At 34.8% G+C, this 16,262-nt stretch overlaps 1 protein-coding gene across 5 annotated transcripts in view; it reads right to left on the bottom strand.

The window, feature by feature from the left end:
* The window catches only part of CCSER2 (coiled-coil serine rich protein 2), a 73,324-nt gene that overhangs the window by 18,381 nt on the left and 38,681 nt on the right, over positions 1 to 16,262 (bottom strand). For all 5 annotated transcript variants that reach the window (XM_040606325.1, XM_040606327.1, XM_040606329.1 and 2 more), the window contains exons 7-9: positions 7,375 to 7,455; positions 5,476 to 5,562; positions 3,763 to 3,861 (exon numbers count right to left, since the gene is read on the bottom strand). In XM_040606325.1, the coding sequence (XP_040462259.1) occupies positions 3,763 to 3,861; positions 5,476 to 5,562; positions 7,375 to 7,455 (267 nt within the window). The remainder of the gene's footprint in view (positions 1 to 3,762; positions 3,862 to 5,475; positions 5,563 to 7,374; positions 7,456 to 16,262) is intronic.

Genomic DNA, 16,262 nt, shown 5'->3' with positions numbered 1-16,262 from the left:
CCTTTCAGCCTGAGAAATGAAATCATTTGTCAACATAAACTTGACATTTAACCCCTCTAGCCTCAAAATCTTAACAATATTATCAATAATTAGCATTACAGAAACAATACTGCAAAGGCTGCAGGACAAATGGAGCAATGACTGCTCATGTTTCTTCCCTCTAAGCTTTATCCATCGACATTTATTTCTTCAGGTAATTTCATCTTCAATACCTTCTTCCAGGTTTGGGTTTTTTTCTTCCATGATAGTTAAACAATAGACAAATTAACAAGAAGTGAATGCCATATGAAAGATCTATAAGAAATCCTTCTAGAAAAATCATGGTCTATCTTGTCAGCGAATATGTGTACAAGCCTTTATCTTAAGGGTGGCAAACAAAAAAGTTTCCTTCTAAGTTACTGTCTATAGAATCAGTCACTTCAGTTTTGAGCATACTGTCAGGGAACTACTAACAAGAAATACCATGCGATATACACAATAGCTAGATAACAGGTAGCTACCTATTAACTTTTAATATGCCCAATTTTCTAAACATTTTCAGCCACTAGGTTTTATTACACAAATACCAAGTTTCCAGTTACAGAGCTTCTGTTTCTGTACATATTTACCTTTAAATAGGAATGGAAAAAAAAAAAAAAAAAAGTACTTTCAAAAACTGTAGCCCCTAAAGACAGTAACCCCAGACAAGTTTATAATCACATCGGGATGGGACACTTTCTAGAAATATCTGGTAAGAAAGAAAGAAACAGTTAAGAACATAACTTCTTAAAAAGAATATGACATTCACTTGTCTGTTTACTAGGAGAACAATGAAGTGATGAGAAATACTGGGTATTTCAAATGGACAGCAGAAGCACAATAAATTCTTGCAATTCACATAGTCTTAAATTTTTGACTGAAATCTTTCAATAGCCGATTTCCACTCTCACTGTTTCCTAGTTCATTCTAGCATCTATTCTTTATGAAATATAGATTAACAGTGTTCATTAAGCACATTTCTGGAAGCATTTAAAGCATTTCTTGAAACAGTAAATTACTGTGTGTTCCTAGACTGTTTTTTATACTTCAGGAATCAACACATCGTATCATTGCTGCTAGAATTTATAAACTGCCAGAATAATCTTGAAAGTTATGATAACCAAACTGAAGTAGCTTCCTGATATTCATCATCATTTAAAGTGACTAGCAGGTCAACACATAGGAAAAAATGAAAGAATTAAATATTCATCAAGTTTGATAACTATTACCAAACTTAAAGAAGCAAAAAGCTTATACACCTCAAAGGAGCTATTCTCTCATTGCCAAGACTTCATTTGTAATTTAAGTTTTGAAAATATGTAGTCCATATAAAAATTTCCGAATTTCATAAACGTTAACTACATTTCATGATTCACACCACATTTAGGACCAATAAACCTGATTTCTCCAAGCCTGCACTCTCAGTTCAAGACTACTCTATTATACTTCACAGGAATGTTAACAAAGAGGAACAATTATTTTAAGCCTTTTTTTTCAGTGAGAATACATTTTACTCTGGTATCTCCTGCTGTTTCCATTTATCCTGCCACAAGAAAAACAGAACCAATTGTCTCTCCTTTCTATTGAAAGCAACACTATGTCATAGGGTTCCAGATCAAAAATTATTTCACACCAAGGTTTTTTCTACTTTTTACTTCTGTTAAGTCATGAAAGAAAGCATACAAATGCATGTTCGCAGAGGAACTATTAAACCAGAAAGTGGAGGTCTGATTATTAGAACCAAAACTTGGCTACAGCACCAAGACTATCGTCCTCCTTTAGGAGCTCTTTTATGTGGGATTTCCTATCAATTTCTGTTTGCTTACAGAAAAGCTGTAACTTACAGTTATGCAAATGAGAAGACATTTGAAAAACCAAACCCACACATCCAGCTAAAAATTTTTCCACTATCATTTACAAATAAAAGCTCCTTGAAAAGCAGTGTATTTTGAAAATACTTCATGAATTTTCCTAATTGCTTTATAAATTTTCAAGAGAAACTTTACATTTAGACAAAAATACCGAGATGGTTACAATGCACAACATATGTCTGTAGACAGATGACCATTAGTTAAGTGTATCATATACATACGCGTATCTATAACCACACACACACCCCCCCTAACCATGAAAAACAGCAGAGGGGTTTTGGGGGGAGTTTTTTGGTTTAGTTTTGGTGGTGGTGGTGGGGTTTGTTTGTGTTTTTTTGTGATTTTTTTTTTTTAAAGATTGCCTCCCTTAACCTGTACTTGCTCATGACAAAAGAGCATCTATTTCAACAAAACTACTGAATATTGTGAAAGAAATATACTGACCAACCAACCTGGCCAAAACAGTCAATTTGGCTAAATGACTCCTTTCCCCCAAGATACAAACTCACATTCCTCATCTTCTCCAGTATCTTCGAACAACCTGCAGTATTAATTCATCAGACAAACTAATGGTTCTGTAGTTAGCAACTAAATTTCAATGGTTACTAATCTGTTTCTGAATTTAATTGGAAAATGAGAGAGGAAACATGAAAACAACAATAGCCACTAACCTAGTAATAGTATTAATGCAGAAAAACATCAAATGAACACCACACATATGAAATTAAACCTTGGGAAAAAGACACAACAGAAGTGCTCAAAAGATCTAAAGTAACAGGAAAAGAGACAAATGGGATAAAGACACTACACACACATTCCGGAACAGGGGTGTTGGAACAAACTCAAACCTACTCATGGATATGATCTTTTTACTTTGGGTTCTTATCAGAGAGAAAATTGTTCAAAAGCATGGTCTCAACAAAATAAAGCTGTTTGCTAGTAACTGGTGAACATACAATGTGATGGTATTTCTATCCTAGCACTATATATTTAAGATTAATTATAGAAGGATAGCAAGTTTGATTTATCTTTACTACAATCTCACATCAAGTAACTCAGGGTAAAAACAAAGAAACAAAAAAACTAACCCATTTTTAACCTTTTAAAGACATTTCTTTGGATCTTCAAACTATGTCTCTAGTTAGAAAATACTATATGCTAGGGACTGACAAAAGCTTTGCTCAGAATTCAAAGACAATTCCTTATTATTATATAATATCACATGTGTTACACCTCCCCCATCTGCAGTACTGAGTTCGTGTTCCAGGAAGAACGTACATTTTATATAATGGAAGCGAATGTGATCCATGCAACAACATATGGGAATGAAGATGTCTTTTGTCAAAGTGATTTTCACCCATTAATTTTTTGAATGAGTCAAATTATTTAAATAAATGATAAAAATAAAAAATAAATTAAAATTATAAAAACATTAACTTTTTTATATTCTTAGGGACTGAAACTGGCAACACATTGCTTTTCATCAACAAATGTGGGAACATCAACAATGAAACTTTAACCAGGAAAAAAGCCCAAAACCAAATACAGTTACCTATGTCTTAAAAGTCATGATACAGGAAAATATGTAGGATTAGATATACAGCTTGTTCCGACTGTAATTTTAACAGTGCAAAGGATGATTATTTCAAGAGGAGACTTCTAAAGTTTAATTACCTATTGTAAAATAAATGTTTGTAATAAAAGTTTAAATAAAAAGGTGGCGAAAGAATGCAAGGGATGCACAGCAGGAAGGATACCACTCTCACATACAGCACTATCTCTTAAATAAGGCCAACTTGGGTGACAGCAGAAGTAATAGAACTGGGGAATCAAACACAATGTGATAACAGAATGAATGGCACATATTACTCACAGAACTTCGCCTCCAGGAGGTTTGTGTAAATTTATCAGCATACATGCATGGTGCCCCTGCAGGTTTTTGACTGTCTTTCTGGCAGTTACACCTAGTGGCCTTAATCACCCCCAAAAAGAGAAAAAAGAACAAACTTGTAAGAAAACAACTAACCAAGGCTCTTGAAAAACATAGTCAAGGCCCAGTGTTCAAATACCATGCATTACTTGACAGTACAGCAAAATACAATTAAACTGTAGAAACTAGTATTTACAGTACTGCACAACAGCTTCTTTTCCCAAAGTATATTCAGAAATAATCTAGAATAAAACGTGACTTTTGGAAAGTGTTTTTGATTCACTCGAATTTCTGAAACACTACACTCTCTAAAAAGTCACCTTTTAATAATGACAAATAAGTTTTACCCATCTTCACGGTGGAGTTCCTTAGCTGCAGAAAGGTTTTCAGTTACTACAGTTATTAGGTATATGACCTAGCAGGAAAGGAGAGATTTCCTTGAAGAAATCTTTAAAGGCTGACAGTAAGAATGAGACTAAGCATACAAAAAAAAATAATCTACACTTACTGCAAAATACTATTAGACTTTATTAGCGTAGCAGACAATTTCTTTTGGTATGCTGTGATCTGGAATTATGATGTTTAAGCAGCAGAGCAGAAAACTAAATCTTAACCTTTCATTTTTGTTTTAGAAGGAATGATCTCATGCTAAACAGGGACACTATGAAGATCACAGGTGACTTTCAGTGCATGTATGTTCAAAAGCACATTACAAACATTTTATTAGAGATTATAGTCACATAAGACTGACTCCAGCTATGATAAATAAATATGGTGTGCACCTTCCGGCATTTCATCTACCCTACCTTTCAGATCTTGCTGTGGCTTGAAAACATGGGGTTATTTTACGAGAATTGTCATAGAGGTGCATTTACCAAAACCAAATGCAGACATACGCATGGCAAAATCCAAAGTTAACTTAGCACAACAGTATAAAGCAGAAAGGCATACATTACTTTTAGTCGAGGACTTACATGTTTGCCTGAACCTGATATACAATGAAAACGTGCCCATAATTTTTATTTCACCAATTTGATCTTACTATTCAACATACTTTATTTTATTGGGGTTTTTTAGGTTTGTTTTGTTTGTTTTTGAAAGAGAATCAACTTTGAATACTACCTTGCTCAGCTTTAAATTCTATGGTAGAATTCTTTAGTGAACTAATGGACACTCGGGGAAAGGAGGAGAAAAAAAAACCAACAAACCAAGTAGAATGATAGGCCCTATACTTGTTAATTTTTAAAATACTTTAAGCACAAAGTGCCTTACCTTTGCTCACTGTTATTTCTGAACAGCTTCTAGAAGTTTATGTTCAAAGTGTTTCTTTCAGAAATTAAATACATTTAACAATTGTATAAATGCCCTTGCTTAGTGCCACACATACAAATCATAACTGGCCTACAGAATTAAAGATCCCAGGTGTACAGCTGCAAACGCACTGGAACATGTAAAATAGGTCTGCTAACTGAACCTTCACAGACCCACGAGACAGGTGGGTCTAAACAGAATCCAAACTTACCTTAGTTATAATGAAAGTGTACAAAAAAAAATCAGATGCCTAGCCCTCTTAGAGCTTTCCTAAGAATTACCTATTGAAGTTACACTCTGCAGTGCACACTTGGGATTTTGTTAAAGATTTAGTAGCATACTTACAAGTTGGTGCTCTAATTGGTTGATTGTTTCGTCCTTTTTCTTCAGTTCATCTTTAAGCTGCCTGATCTCATTCAGCAGATCATCCATCTGCAACAGAAAAATGGGCAATACAAGGTTTTCTATAAAGGACTACACAATCTAAATCAATGCCTATACAGAACATATCACATGAGATGTTCATGGAGGACTGGCAGTGACATTAGCAGATGTTTTCCTCTTATTCACATGGTGAGATGGGCTGTAGACATACAACTTAAAGAGTGAAGAAACTTGACTAGAAATCTCTTTAAGAGGCCCAGTTGAGCGGACCCACTAATTTTTCAGGCTAAGTCAGTCAGCTGCACTTCTCACGTGGTAGTTCATTTGTCACACAAGCAACTAACATAATGTAGATGAACACCTCTAGCAATCAAACACTACCCATAATCCTCTTTATCCAACTGCAAAAAATACTGAAGCTTAAAGGTTAAGTGAGCTGCTATTTAGAAATCATTAAACAAGAAACAAATAATTTAGAAACGTAAGCATAAGGACATTTACTGAATGCAAACAGCACAACCAATTCAAATACGTCCTACTGAAAACTGAAGACAAAATCATGCACAGTTCAGAGACTAAAAAATTGGTAAGTATTCAAGAGTGATTTTTTTTAAAAATAATTTCTCATCGTAACATATTTTTAATGTATTTCATAACTGTGCCACTATAGCTAGGCCATACTTCCATTTAGTAACATACATCTACTATTTCAGTTTCACTGAAGATGTTACTAATTACTGCTTTGGGACCACACCTGATTGGTTGTGCAATTTTTCAAACCATATGCCATCACCAGTTCAAGAAGTGACAATTCAAAGTGTCAGTTAAACCTAGCTTTTTTTTTTTTTTTTGTTAAGAAGATAAAAAGCAATACTTTATCCTCTGGGAATTAAAACTAAGATTTCGAGAGATGTGACTGTAGGAAGACAAGCACAACAAATACATCAGACAACAATTAAAGAGAAAAGAAGGCCTAAATGTTAACCACTTAGAAACCAGGGTTGCTAAAGGATGATGTATATGGATATACAGCTTTGGCAAACCTCTTAAACCTGGAAAACAGGATTTGGACAGACAGCTTCCAAATAGGACTAAGATTGTAAGTGTTCTTCCCTTTTGAGAAGCATTTCCAATTTCATTGCATCTTCAGCAAGTATTGCTCCCCTCCCAGAAGTGCAGAACTAGTGATCCTTCCGTACCAATTTTACAGTAACAGCCAAGCAATGCTATAAAACCTTAGCGCTGTAGAAAGCACAACATTACAAATCTGTGACCACAGGAGATAATCCTTTTTGGGATACCCATTGTGATTGCTTTTTCCTTCAGTTTATTGTTTTAGAATGGCCATTAATCTTTGATTTTGTGGGGTTCGAATTGTTTTTAAATTATATCTGCAATACCTCCATTATCTCAGGGAAAAATTACTTTAGATGAAAAATATTTTGAACTGAAGTCAACAATAGATGTAATGAAACAGACCAAGTAATTGAATAAGTATGGTACGATTAGACTTCAAAGCAAAAATTGTCTTTTCAAAATCAAACACTTATCAAGCAAGCAGAAAATTTTTGAAAGATGTTACTCTTCAGCTGTTAATTTGCATGACTGCTACAAATACCAAAAGGCAAAATTATTCTACTTAATTAACTGTGCTAGCAAGTACATATTTTAAAAGGTCAAATAAACCCTGCTATTTTAACAAAACTGTGAAGATTAAGTACATAAAAATTTGCTAGGTTTGCATTTAAATATAAGAAAGAAACAAGAAGCACTTTGTAGTGACACAAAAGTTTTTGGTTTGTTGTTAAACACAAACAGATTTGTGTCTCTTATTCTGTAGAGTAAGTCAGTGTCATTTACCTTAAAAGTTGACTCAGGTTCTTGTGGTTCTGGACTTGGAACTGAGAGTGGGATGTCCTGGAGTGACACATTTTCATCATTCTATCAGGTAACAAAAAACAAGAACAAAAGGCTTGAATTACTGGCTGAAACTTCTCCCTTGCAAACCTGCTTTCAAGGATGGAGACACAATCTCTCTGCAGAACCTGTTACGGAGTCTGAACTCTCTCACCGTGAATTTTCCTTTTGGTCCCCTAATAGGAAAGCTTCCCTTGCTGCAACATATATGTACAGTGCCCAAATAAGGTCCATCAACAGCCTCTCTCTCCTCACCAAGCTGTAGAAACAGCTGCAGCTATGTCAAGGTGTGTTGATTTTGCACAAAAATCCACTAAAAAACTGGCCATTGTGTTCAAATGTGTTACATCAGGAAAGAATGATGCTATGTGATTTTAAAAGCTTCATTTCCTTTAGCATCCATTCAAATAATATGTCTAAACAATATCAAAATAAACAGCCAAAACAGTTCAGCTAGGAATTCTTAACTAAAAGCAGCAAAAATTGCTACTGGGCAGACCAACACAACACAAATTCACAGCCACTGGACCTAAACAGCAATTACAAAAACTGGTACCTCACAAAAGTACCCTTTCCCCCCCTCCATGACAGTCGTGAAATTAGGCACAGCAAGTAGAAACAGAAATACCTATCAAGGACATCAAAATGTGTTTGCCTAGGTACGTCCTGAAGCACTTCCACTCTCAGGACAAAAACATATGCAGCCACTATGTGCAGTCCTCTAAACCTGTGGTGCTCGACCCTGAAACGTTTCAGTTACATTAGAGTCAGGTCAGACTGAACAACTGACAGTGTATTCTCATGGTATGTTCTCAGGTTTGTATCGTGATGTTGTGTCCAATCTTAGTGCAACACAAAACTACAACGTAATTACAGCAGTTATTTTATGGTCATGGAAGACCATAACCCTTCACTTCCTTGGTGTAAAAAGATTTATTCTCTGCCCTCTGCCCCCTCTCTGTCCATCTCCTCCATCTGCTACCTTCTTAAAGATAAAATAAATAAATACTCTACCTTACAGTATTGTCCTTTATTCTTAGGGTTCTTAGAGGGGAGTTTCTTTACCCAATGACTCCACTGCCTAGGATTGCATTTGTAGAACACAGGGCAGCGTGTCTCATAACCTGTCTAAAACCAGTCTGAAGCCGAATCAGCAACTCCCCAAAACCAGAAGAGTAACACTGCAGCCCAAATGCTAAAGATCAGTTAAGGGAAAAACCCCACAATAGACCTATTTATGTTCTTCATGTTCACGAGGTATCTTTTTTGATTTTTAATCCATCAGAAATTTTTCTAATACATTTTTAACTAAACTGCAAAAAAACCACGAAACAGTGAGATTGTCTAGATGCAAAAAAAGCACAGATTACGTGATGAACTTTTAATTATTACATTTTTACTTTTTCCTACGGTCAATGCTTACTTGCAAGTATGTACAACCATTATCAAACTTAAAGGAGAAAAACACAAAGAACTACCATACAATTTCAAATCACTGTTAAAATACTGTAGACAGTTAAATTTAATTTCCATCACTTAGATGTAATTTTATATCTTGCATTTTTTTGGTGTTTTGTTGGTTTGTAGGTTTTTTCAAAACTTGCCTTTTTTTTTTTTTTTTGAAACCTATTGATTATGAGAGCAGTCAAATTTCAAGGCTGCAAACTCCTTAACATATCAAATACTTCACCTTACACTGTCCGACACACAGTTTGTTCAATTCACAAATAGCCACTTGCCCCTTCTGGGCAGATCGCCAGCAAGTGACAGGCTGATGAAGCAGCAGTTTACAGTCTGTTATGAACAAATTCTAACAGAGTGTTTTGAAATAGTTTGCACAATAATAGCATGAAGAAAAAACATTATTCAAAAACATTTCTAAAACACTAAAAGTGAGCAATTAGAATCATAGAAAAATTTACAAATTATATATTTTGTGTGTTTCTTTTATATTCTACAGCTAACAGATTTCCTCAGCATTTATCATTTTAAACAACTAATAAAATACACACACTCAGAAGAGAAGATACATCAGAAAGTGAGTTATAATTGAGAAGGAGTAATCATGGGAACAGAAACACCACAAAACAAGACAAACGATTTGAGACAAAAGTATCTTGCAAGGCTTCTACAAGCTCTATCACTGATACCTCTGCTATACTTTTTATTCCCATTAAAATGCATATAAGTGGAGCAATAAAACATTGTACAACAGCAGATTAAGACCTAATTGCAAACGAAGTCAGTATGTCACACATTCTCTGGCGATTTAAATCAACTACTCCAGCCCTATGCTATATCTAGCTAATGCTCACTAGCAAAACAAGAACCGAGTTCATCTGCATCAATTCCCTTACCACCGCCTTCGTCATCTTAATATACATAATGAACACAGGGCAACCAAAAAAAAAATAATAATCAGTTCTAATACTATCACTGGGAATTTAAGCATCCCATTGTGAATATATGCTTGGATGAATCAAACTTTTCTTGTTTTGCTTCTTTCTTGCTCATCATATTTCTAAAATGAGATTGAGGAAAGGGAAATAAACAGAAAAAGGCTACTTATAGACAAAAAAAGATTACAATTAGCAAAACAAATGTAACTGGTTATATGCACGTTATTTTTGGTAGCATAGGAATTATATGCTATGTTATCACCAGACTTCAGGAACTTGGGAAGAACATACACTTTTAACCTTTAGGTAAAACTACAACAAACTTTACAAAGGTATCATCGCATTGCAATTAAGCAATATAAAAAGCTGCTACCTTTCCGTTTTTACCTAATGTTCTTACAGTAGTAGAATACATTATTCACTACAGTATAACAACATCTTAAAAGCAGTTGTACTAGCCTCATTTGTGCAAACATAAAAGACGCTGGCAAAAATAAGAACTCAGGATATTTGTTAGCCATATCAAAAACAAATGCTTATCAAATGCACAGAAAACTAAATTCTACTTATAAACATAGGCAGAAACAATACATTTTAATTGAATTTCCTTAGCAGAAGATTCCTTTTGAAAAAATAGCAGCATAAGAAGGAAAAAAACCAAGTTAATATTTGTAATTACTTTCTAAACTTAAAACACTGCAACAAACAACTCAAACCTCATACATTCTGGCAATCCTGGTACAGTTATTTTTAAACATCACTGGCAGATTAGGCAGGAAGATAACTTGCAATATGTAAACTGACAGATGACTAACATTGCAGACATTCACATTTAATTAGGTAGGGACAGTCTTCAGTTATAGATTGATTATTTTAACCCAATGTAAATCCATATATATCTATTTGCATGCAATATTTAAACATGAAAATCAGTCAGGTAATATGGCAGTGAGCGAGCATTTAATAGTCCTTTTCTTGCTGCTATGAAAATCAGCAATCAATTTGAATTGCTACCCAACTACAGTCATTTTCAACTCAATTACATTTCCAGGAAAGTTTTTGCTGGACTTAAGTCTGCAGCATACACTTTTGGCCAGTCATGGGTGGTGTGGTCCCTATGTAATAAACTGAAGTAATCAATAACTCAAGATAAGTTTTAAAGTGGCTTATAAAATTACAGCAAACCTGGAATCAGAAACCATTACAAAATACCCCAGACAGAAAATCATCCCAAATTCACTATAGGTACATAAAGGGAACAGGTGGTTATGGTCAGGAAAAAAAAAAAAAAATCCACACGTAAATTCCCTTCAAACATTTTTAGAATACTCAAAGACTAGCAGGTTGCTCTGAAAAAAAAAAACCCCAACTTCACACTTGTCTTCAAAAAGGTAGTGTAAAGAGATGTAATTCACCATCTCTCTAATAATGTGTTTGTATTTATGAGCACAGTGCCTATACAACAAATAGAGAGGAATGTCTCAAGCTTTACAATCATGACTATCAAAGTAGCCCGATTTCAAGCTGAATATTATTTTAGCTTCATATTCCTTTGCAAACAGTATCTGTTGATAAAATTAATACCACCTTAGTTTTCTACAAACCAATCGATTTTATTGTTTCAGGACAAATTCAGTGAGAGTTACAGATACCACTTTTAAGTGTACACGGAGGCAAAACATGTAACAATACTTTCTTCCCCAAGTATTAACATTGTCATGCACCTTATTTCTCTGGGTTTTTTCTACATGTCCAACGTTTTTACGTTTCTTACATCTTACAGTAACTGAAGCATTTTATTATGTTCTCTACTCTGCATCTGTCATTTTTAATCCATCTCAAGATCATGAGCTAAAGTTATGGGAATAATTTCCATCATGGCTGTCACAGGTACACCACAACTCACCCAGATACAAAGAGAGCCACAAACTGAAACCTGTATTTTTGAGTGGCTGTACTTAAATGTTGGCATGAGAGCATGTTAACAAGTGTGAAATCTTAAGCACAAATGACACACAAATCCGTCTGCTTTTTTCACTTTACAAATCCCCAAGAACTGACTTACTGCTTTTGGTAAACAGAATACCAAACATAAATTTTCATTTAGTCCCAGATTACTAATTATGATCACATACAAGTATTTAGTCAAGAACAGCTTAATAAAAAAAAAAATCTCACTACCTTTCTAACCTGAATATTAGATAAACTGCTGCTATGTATAGATAGATTGTTGGGTTTTGAGCACTGCAATATTTCTGCTGATAAACAGTTCAGCAGCTCAAAAATGCTACATTTGCTTGTATTCTCTCCTATCCTCTCAGCAGTTATGTGTTCTCATTTTACATGCCTCTATTTTAAAAAGACAAAAACACAACCAAGAAGAACAGTCAAGCTCCATGACATAATACATCATAATAGTCCCCAGAACATATTTCAGTATTATAAACATGCACCTCCTATACAGCATAGAGACAGCTGTTCTCACTGCCTATGCTTTGCATCTTCCCTTTCCCCCTTGCTTCCTTTGGGTGCTATTACTTGCAGGCTTTAATTAAAAGCACAAGTAAAATAAAGGAAAATTGTAGAACTTCTAGAAGAATAGAAGAAGAGGAGAGATAAAGGGTATTCTCTCTTCAGAAGAAATCTCCCATATTGCCTCAGAGGAAGATACTAAGCTCAAAGCTTAAAGATAATTGTTTTCATTATACTAACATAATTTAAATTCTTCTATTACAAAAATCAACCCATTAGAAGCAAATGCATTTTCCACAGCTATCTTGTGGTTCCCAAACAGCATAAGCTGCCTTTTAACACACAGGATTTTAAAAGAATAAACTACTAATAGTATACCAATAATTTAATCTTGAGAATTCTTTCAACATTCCAGCATCTACAGCTCACAAAGTTGAAAAATGCTAAACAACTCTCTCAAGTTCATCAAGGTTTATTAAAGATTTATCAAGATCTAGCCTTTGATTCCAAACTCAAAGTTTTTTTGTAAAACTTACTCATTTATTTGAGCAGTCTCCTTTGCTAACAGCATTTTTACAAAGATGCAAACAGATGATTCATTAAGCATCCATAAAGTGGATGGTGATACTTACCTGCTGACTACTGGGCATTTTGCACGTAGGTTCATTCAGATATCACTATGCATGAGCATCGTACAGTTTCCATTGCCCACTGTCAACCACTGTAACAGTGATAGTCTGAACAGCTAACCAACTGCTTAAACTTAAAATTTGTCTATTTGCTACTTTTTGTTATTTTCTGTGGTTCTGTTTCTTTCAAGCACAGTTAAGTCACTGAGGTGAACTATTTTGCAGCTAAGAAAAAAAATTCACAATTGTAGGTTTATTTTCTACAACTTAATACATGAAAAAAATCTTTCTATTTCATTAAGTAAATATATTTCTTCCTTGTCTGCAGGCTTCTTAAAGGTAAATATCTGTTACAGATCGCACCAGATGTAAAAAGAACACAATAAATACTTGAAAGATATACAAGTGACATACTCATCTAAAGCCTCAGCAGAAACATCGTGCATTTTACAGTTTTGCAGTACAGACTTCATTTCTTCATTCATACCTCTTCATACAAACGGGCTAGTCATTTCTAATAAATTCTGTATTTTCAAGCACAAATCTTCATTGTAACTTATTTCCCATTCATGAAAGATAAGTTGAAAAGAAACATTTTTTTATGAAACCTGCCTCCCCAGAAGAAAAGGGCCTCACAAATCTCACAGCTCAGTGAACCCCTTCATGCTTCAGTACTCCTTAGGATATCAGCAAGTGCTTATCTGAGATAAGACACAGCGGTTGGGAATCAATGTGGCCAGTCTTGAGAGAAAGTTACTAGGGAGGATGGTCAATCCTTGCCTAGATCAAAGGCTCCAGGGCATCAGGAAAGAACATTTTGATTTAAGTAAGAATTGTACTAACACATTAGCTCTAGTTACCCTTATCTAGAGCAGCAAGTGTAAGAAGTTAATTGAGGAGGAGAAAGACAGAAGTCTGATCAGAAGAAAACCTACTAACTATTAAGCATACAAATGAAGTACCTTAGTCAATGTTTAAGAGGTATTAACATTTAGATGTCAATTATTACTAGAGTTAAGACTTCCAAAGCATTTTCTTCTTACAATACAAAGTTAGTGCTCCAGTTAAGCATTGAGAACGTTCACCAGTAGTTCAACATCTCCCTGTAAATATTGACAGCTGCATTTAGTGCATGAAGAATGTACTTTTTTTTATTCCATGTAAGCTAGTATAACAGTACTGCAAAATCAGAGAATTTTATACTTAATACAGTAAAAATCTTTAAAAAAACCCTGCAGGAGAGACTCCTACTCCTGGTTTCACTGTTTGAAGGTACAGAGAGATGGCAGCATGTGAGGAGTAAACAGGCAGCATGTGTACTGCTGGCATTGTTATCCTGGTCACATGGAGTTCAGAAACTATTTGAGCTAGACTGCTCAAATAACTATTTATTTTTCCAAGAAGAACTGGGAACACAACACCAAAACCATGCTGTTGCAGCCCTATTGCTAGTAATATTCATGATAATTTATATATGGTTATGTGAGCTACAGTCACAGCAATGAATCCCATATAGCACATGACGTCTCCCTAGGAATCTGTTAGGTATACATTCATTACATGCTATGCTCTACAGTAAGCCACACTACAGTTAATTAGATCCATTTTATACAAGTGAATATAGATATTATATCTTACTATAACTGTTTCTGTGAGACCTCACGTCCAAGACCTGACTACAGCTCTATCTCTATCTATCCAAATTAAATAATAACACTAAAAGTCATAACTGGATAAGGTAACACCTATACATTTAAGCTTACATTTGCTTCATCTGTATTGTAACAACTTCTGCTTCCTTTACTACAGCTGATGTTTGAAAGGAGCTGACTTAGTGTCGCGCTTTTTTTACTTGGTGGGTTTTGGTTTTTTTTAAGAGGATTGAGATCAAGCCCTAGTCCAGTATTCAGACTGCTAAAGTTCATGTCACTGTTTTCAAAACTAGACTTCTGCTCTTCATGGTAAGCAAAAAAAGAATTTCAATATTTTAACTCATTTCTGTTAGTATAAAGCTCGATATTTTCAGTTAAGGCTTAACACTTACAAATAACGAAAAACTATTTCATACAAAATTTACTCATTGTTTAGTAAATAAAGGTAGTAATTGTCTGAAGTCTTCCCCTCTGTAGCAGGTTACTTTACTTTTACATTACTATTCATATGTTTATCCAGCCTTTTAATCAAACAATAAGTCCAGCAACGAGTTTTGGAAGCAGTGAGTCAAAGCAGGGGGGGGGGGGGGCTAGGTCAGAAAATATAGAGAAATATGCTTGACAAAGTTTGAAGGAATGAATAATACTTGTTATTACAAAACTAGCTATTACAGGAAGGGAGGGGGAGAAGATCAAGCTTTTGACAAAAGAAGCAACAGATTTTGAAGAACATACGTATTAGAAGTAACTTTCTCCCATGAATTTAGGTTTTTTAAAAAACTTACACTGAGCTACTTGAGGCAAGGTTTGTGTTCTGTAACTTTTTAGAAAAGTCTGGCTGTTATAAACTAGATCAACATTTAAAATACAGTATTCTGCAGGGCCACACACTAATTTGGCTATAAAGTGCACACCTTTACAATTACAGTGAATTACACATACACAGATCATCTATCTAATTGTTTAATTGTCCTTGTGTTAAGGGCACTAAAAGCTCCAGATAACAAGTTCCCCAGTATCTGTTTCATGTCCTAATTGCAAGCTTGAGGCTGTTGGGAGGCACAGTTCATGCAGTCCACTATGCAGTTATTTGGACCTAAGAACACACCTTCCATCCTCTCTGACACTACATTATTTTTGTTACAATAGCATTTCTGATTTTGTCAGTGGAAAAACATCTCCAGTCTTCTCAGTTACCACAGGAAGCAAATGCTCACATTTCTAAAAGGCAGGGTCATTCCCTTGAATTAGCCTCAGGGTTGATTTGCTTTTTGTTTTGCTGTGTTTCGTTTCAGTGTCTTACTTTTAGGGCACAAACTTATTCCCATTACATTATCCTGCTAGAAAAGAACAGCAGTAAATCTAGTATTAAAGACAACATCACACAGATACTTTTCAGTGCTAATCTGTATATACCACCACAGAAAGTCTCATGGACTTTTTTTTTTCCCTAAGGTAACAAAGGAATTTTTGCAGCCAAAACACCATACTTCTGCTGAATCATCCAGCATTTTACCAAGTCCTGGAATTTGCCAGTTTTTGAGGTGAAATGAAAAAGCTTCTTAAAAGCTTATGACAATTCAGTGATTTTATACACTAGAAAGGTTAAATTTGAGCACTTCCAATCGAGATGACCCAGTAGGATTTGCTAAGATTTTTGTCAAAACACAGAGAAAAGA

This window comes from Falco naumanni, chromosome 9 (genome assembly GCF_017639655.2).
Source record: "Falco naumanni isolate bFalNau1 chromosome 9, bFalNau1.pat, whole genome shotgun sequence".
NCBI classification, from domain to species: Eukaryota; Metazoa; Chordata; class Aves; order Falconiformes; family Falconidae; genus Falco; species Falco naumanni.
This window is presented reverse-complemented; position numbering and strand designations above follow the sequence as displayed.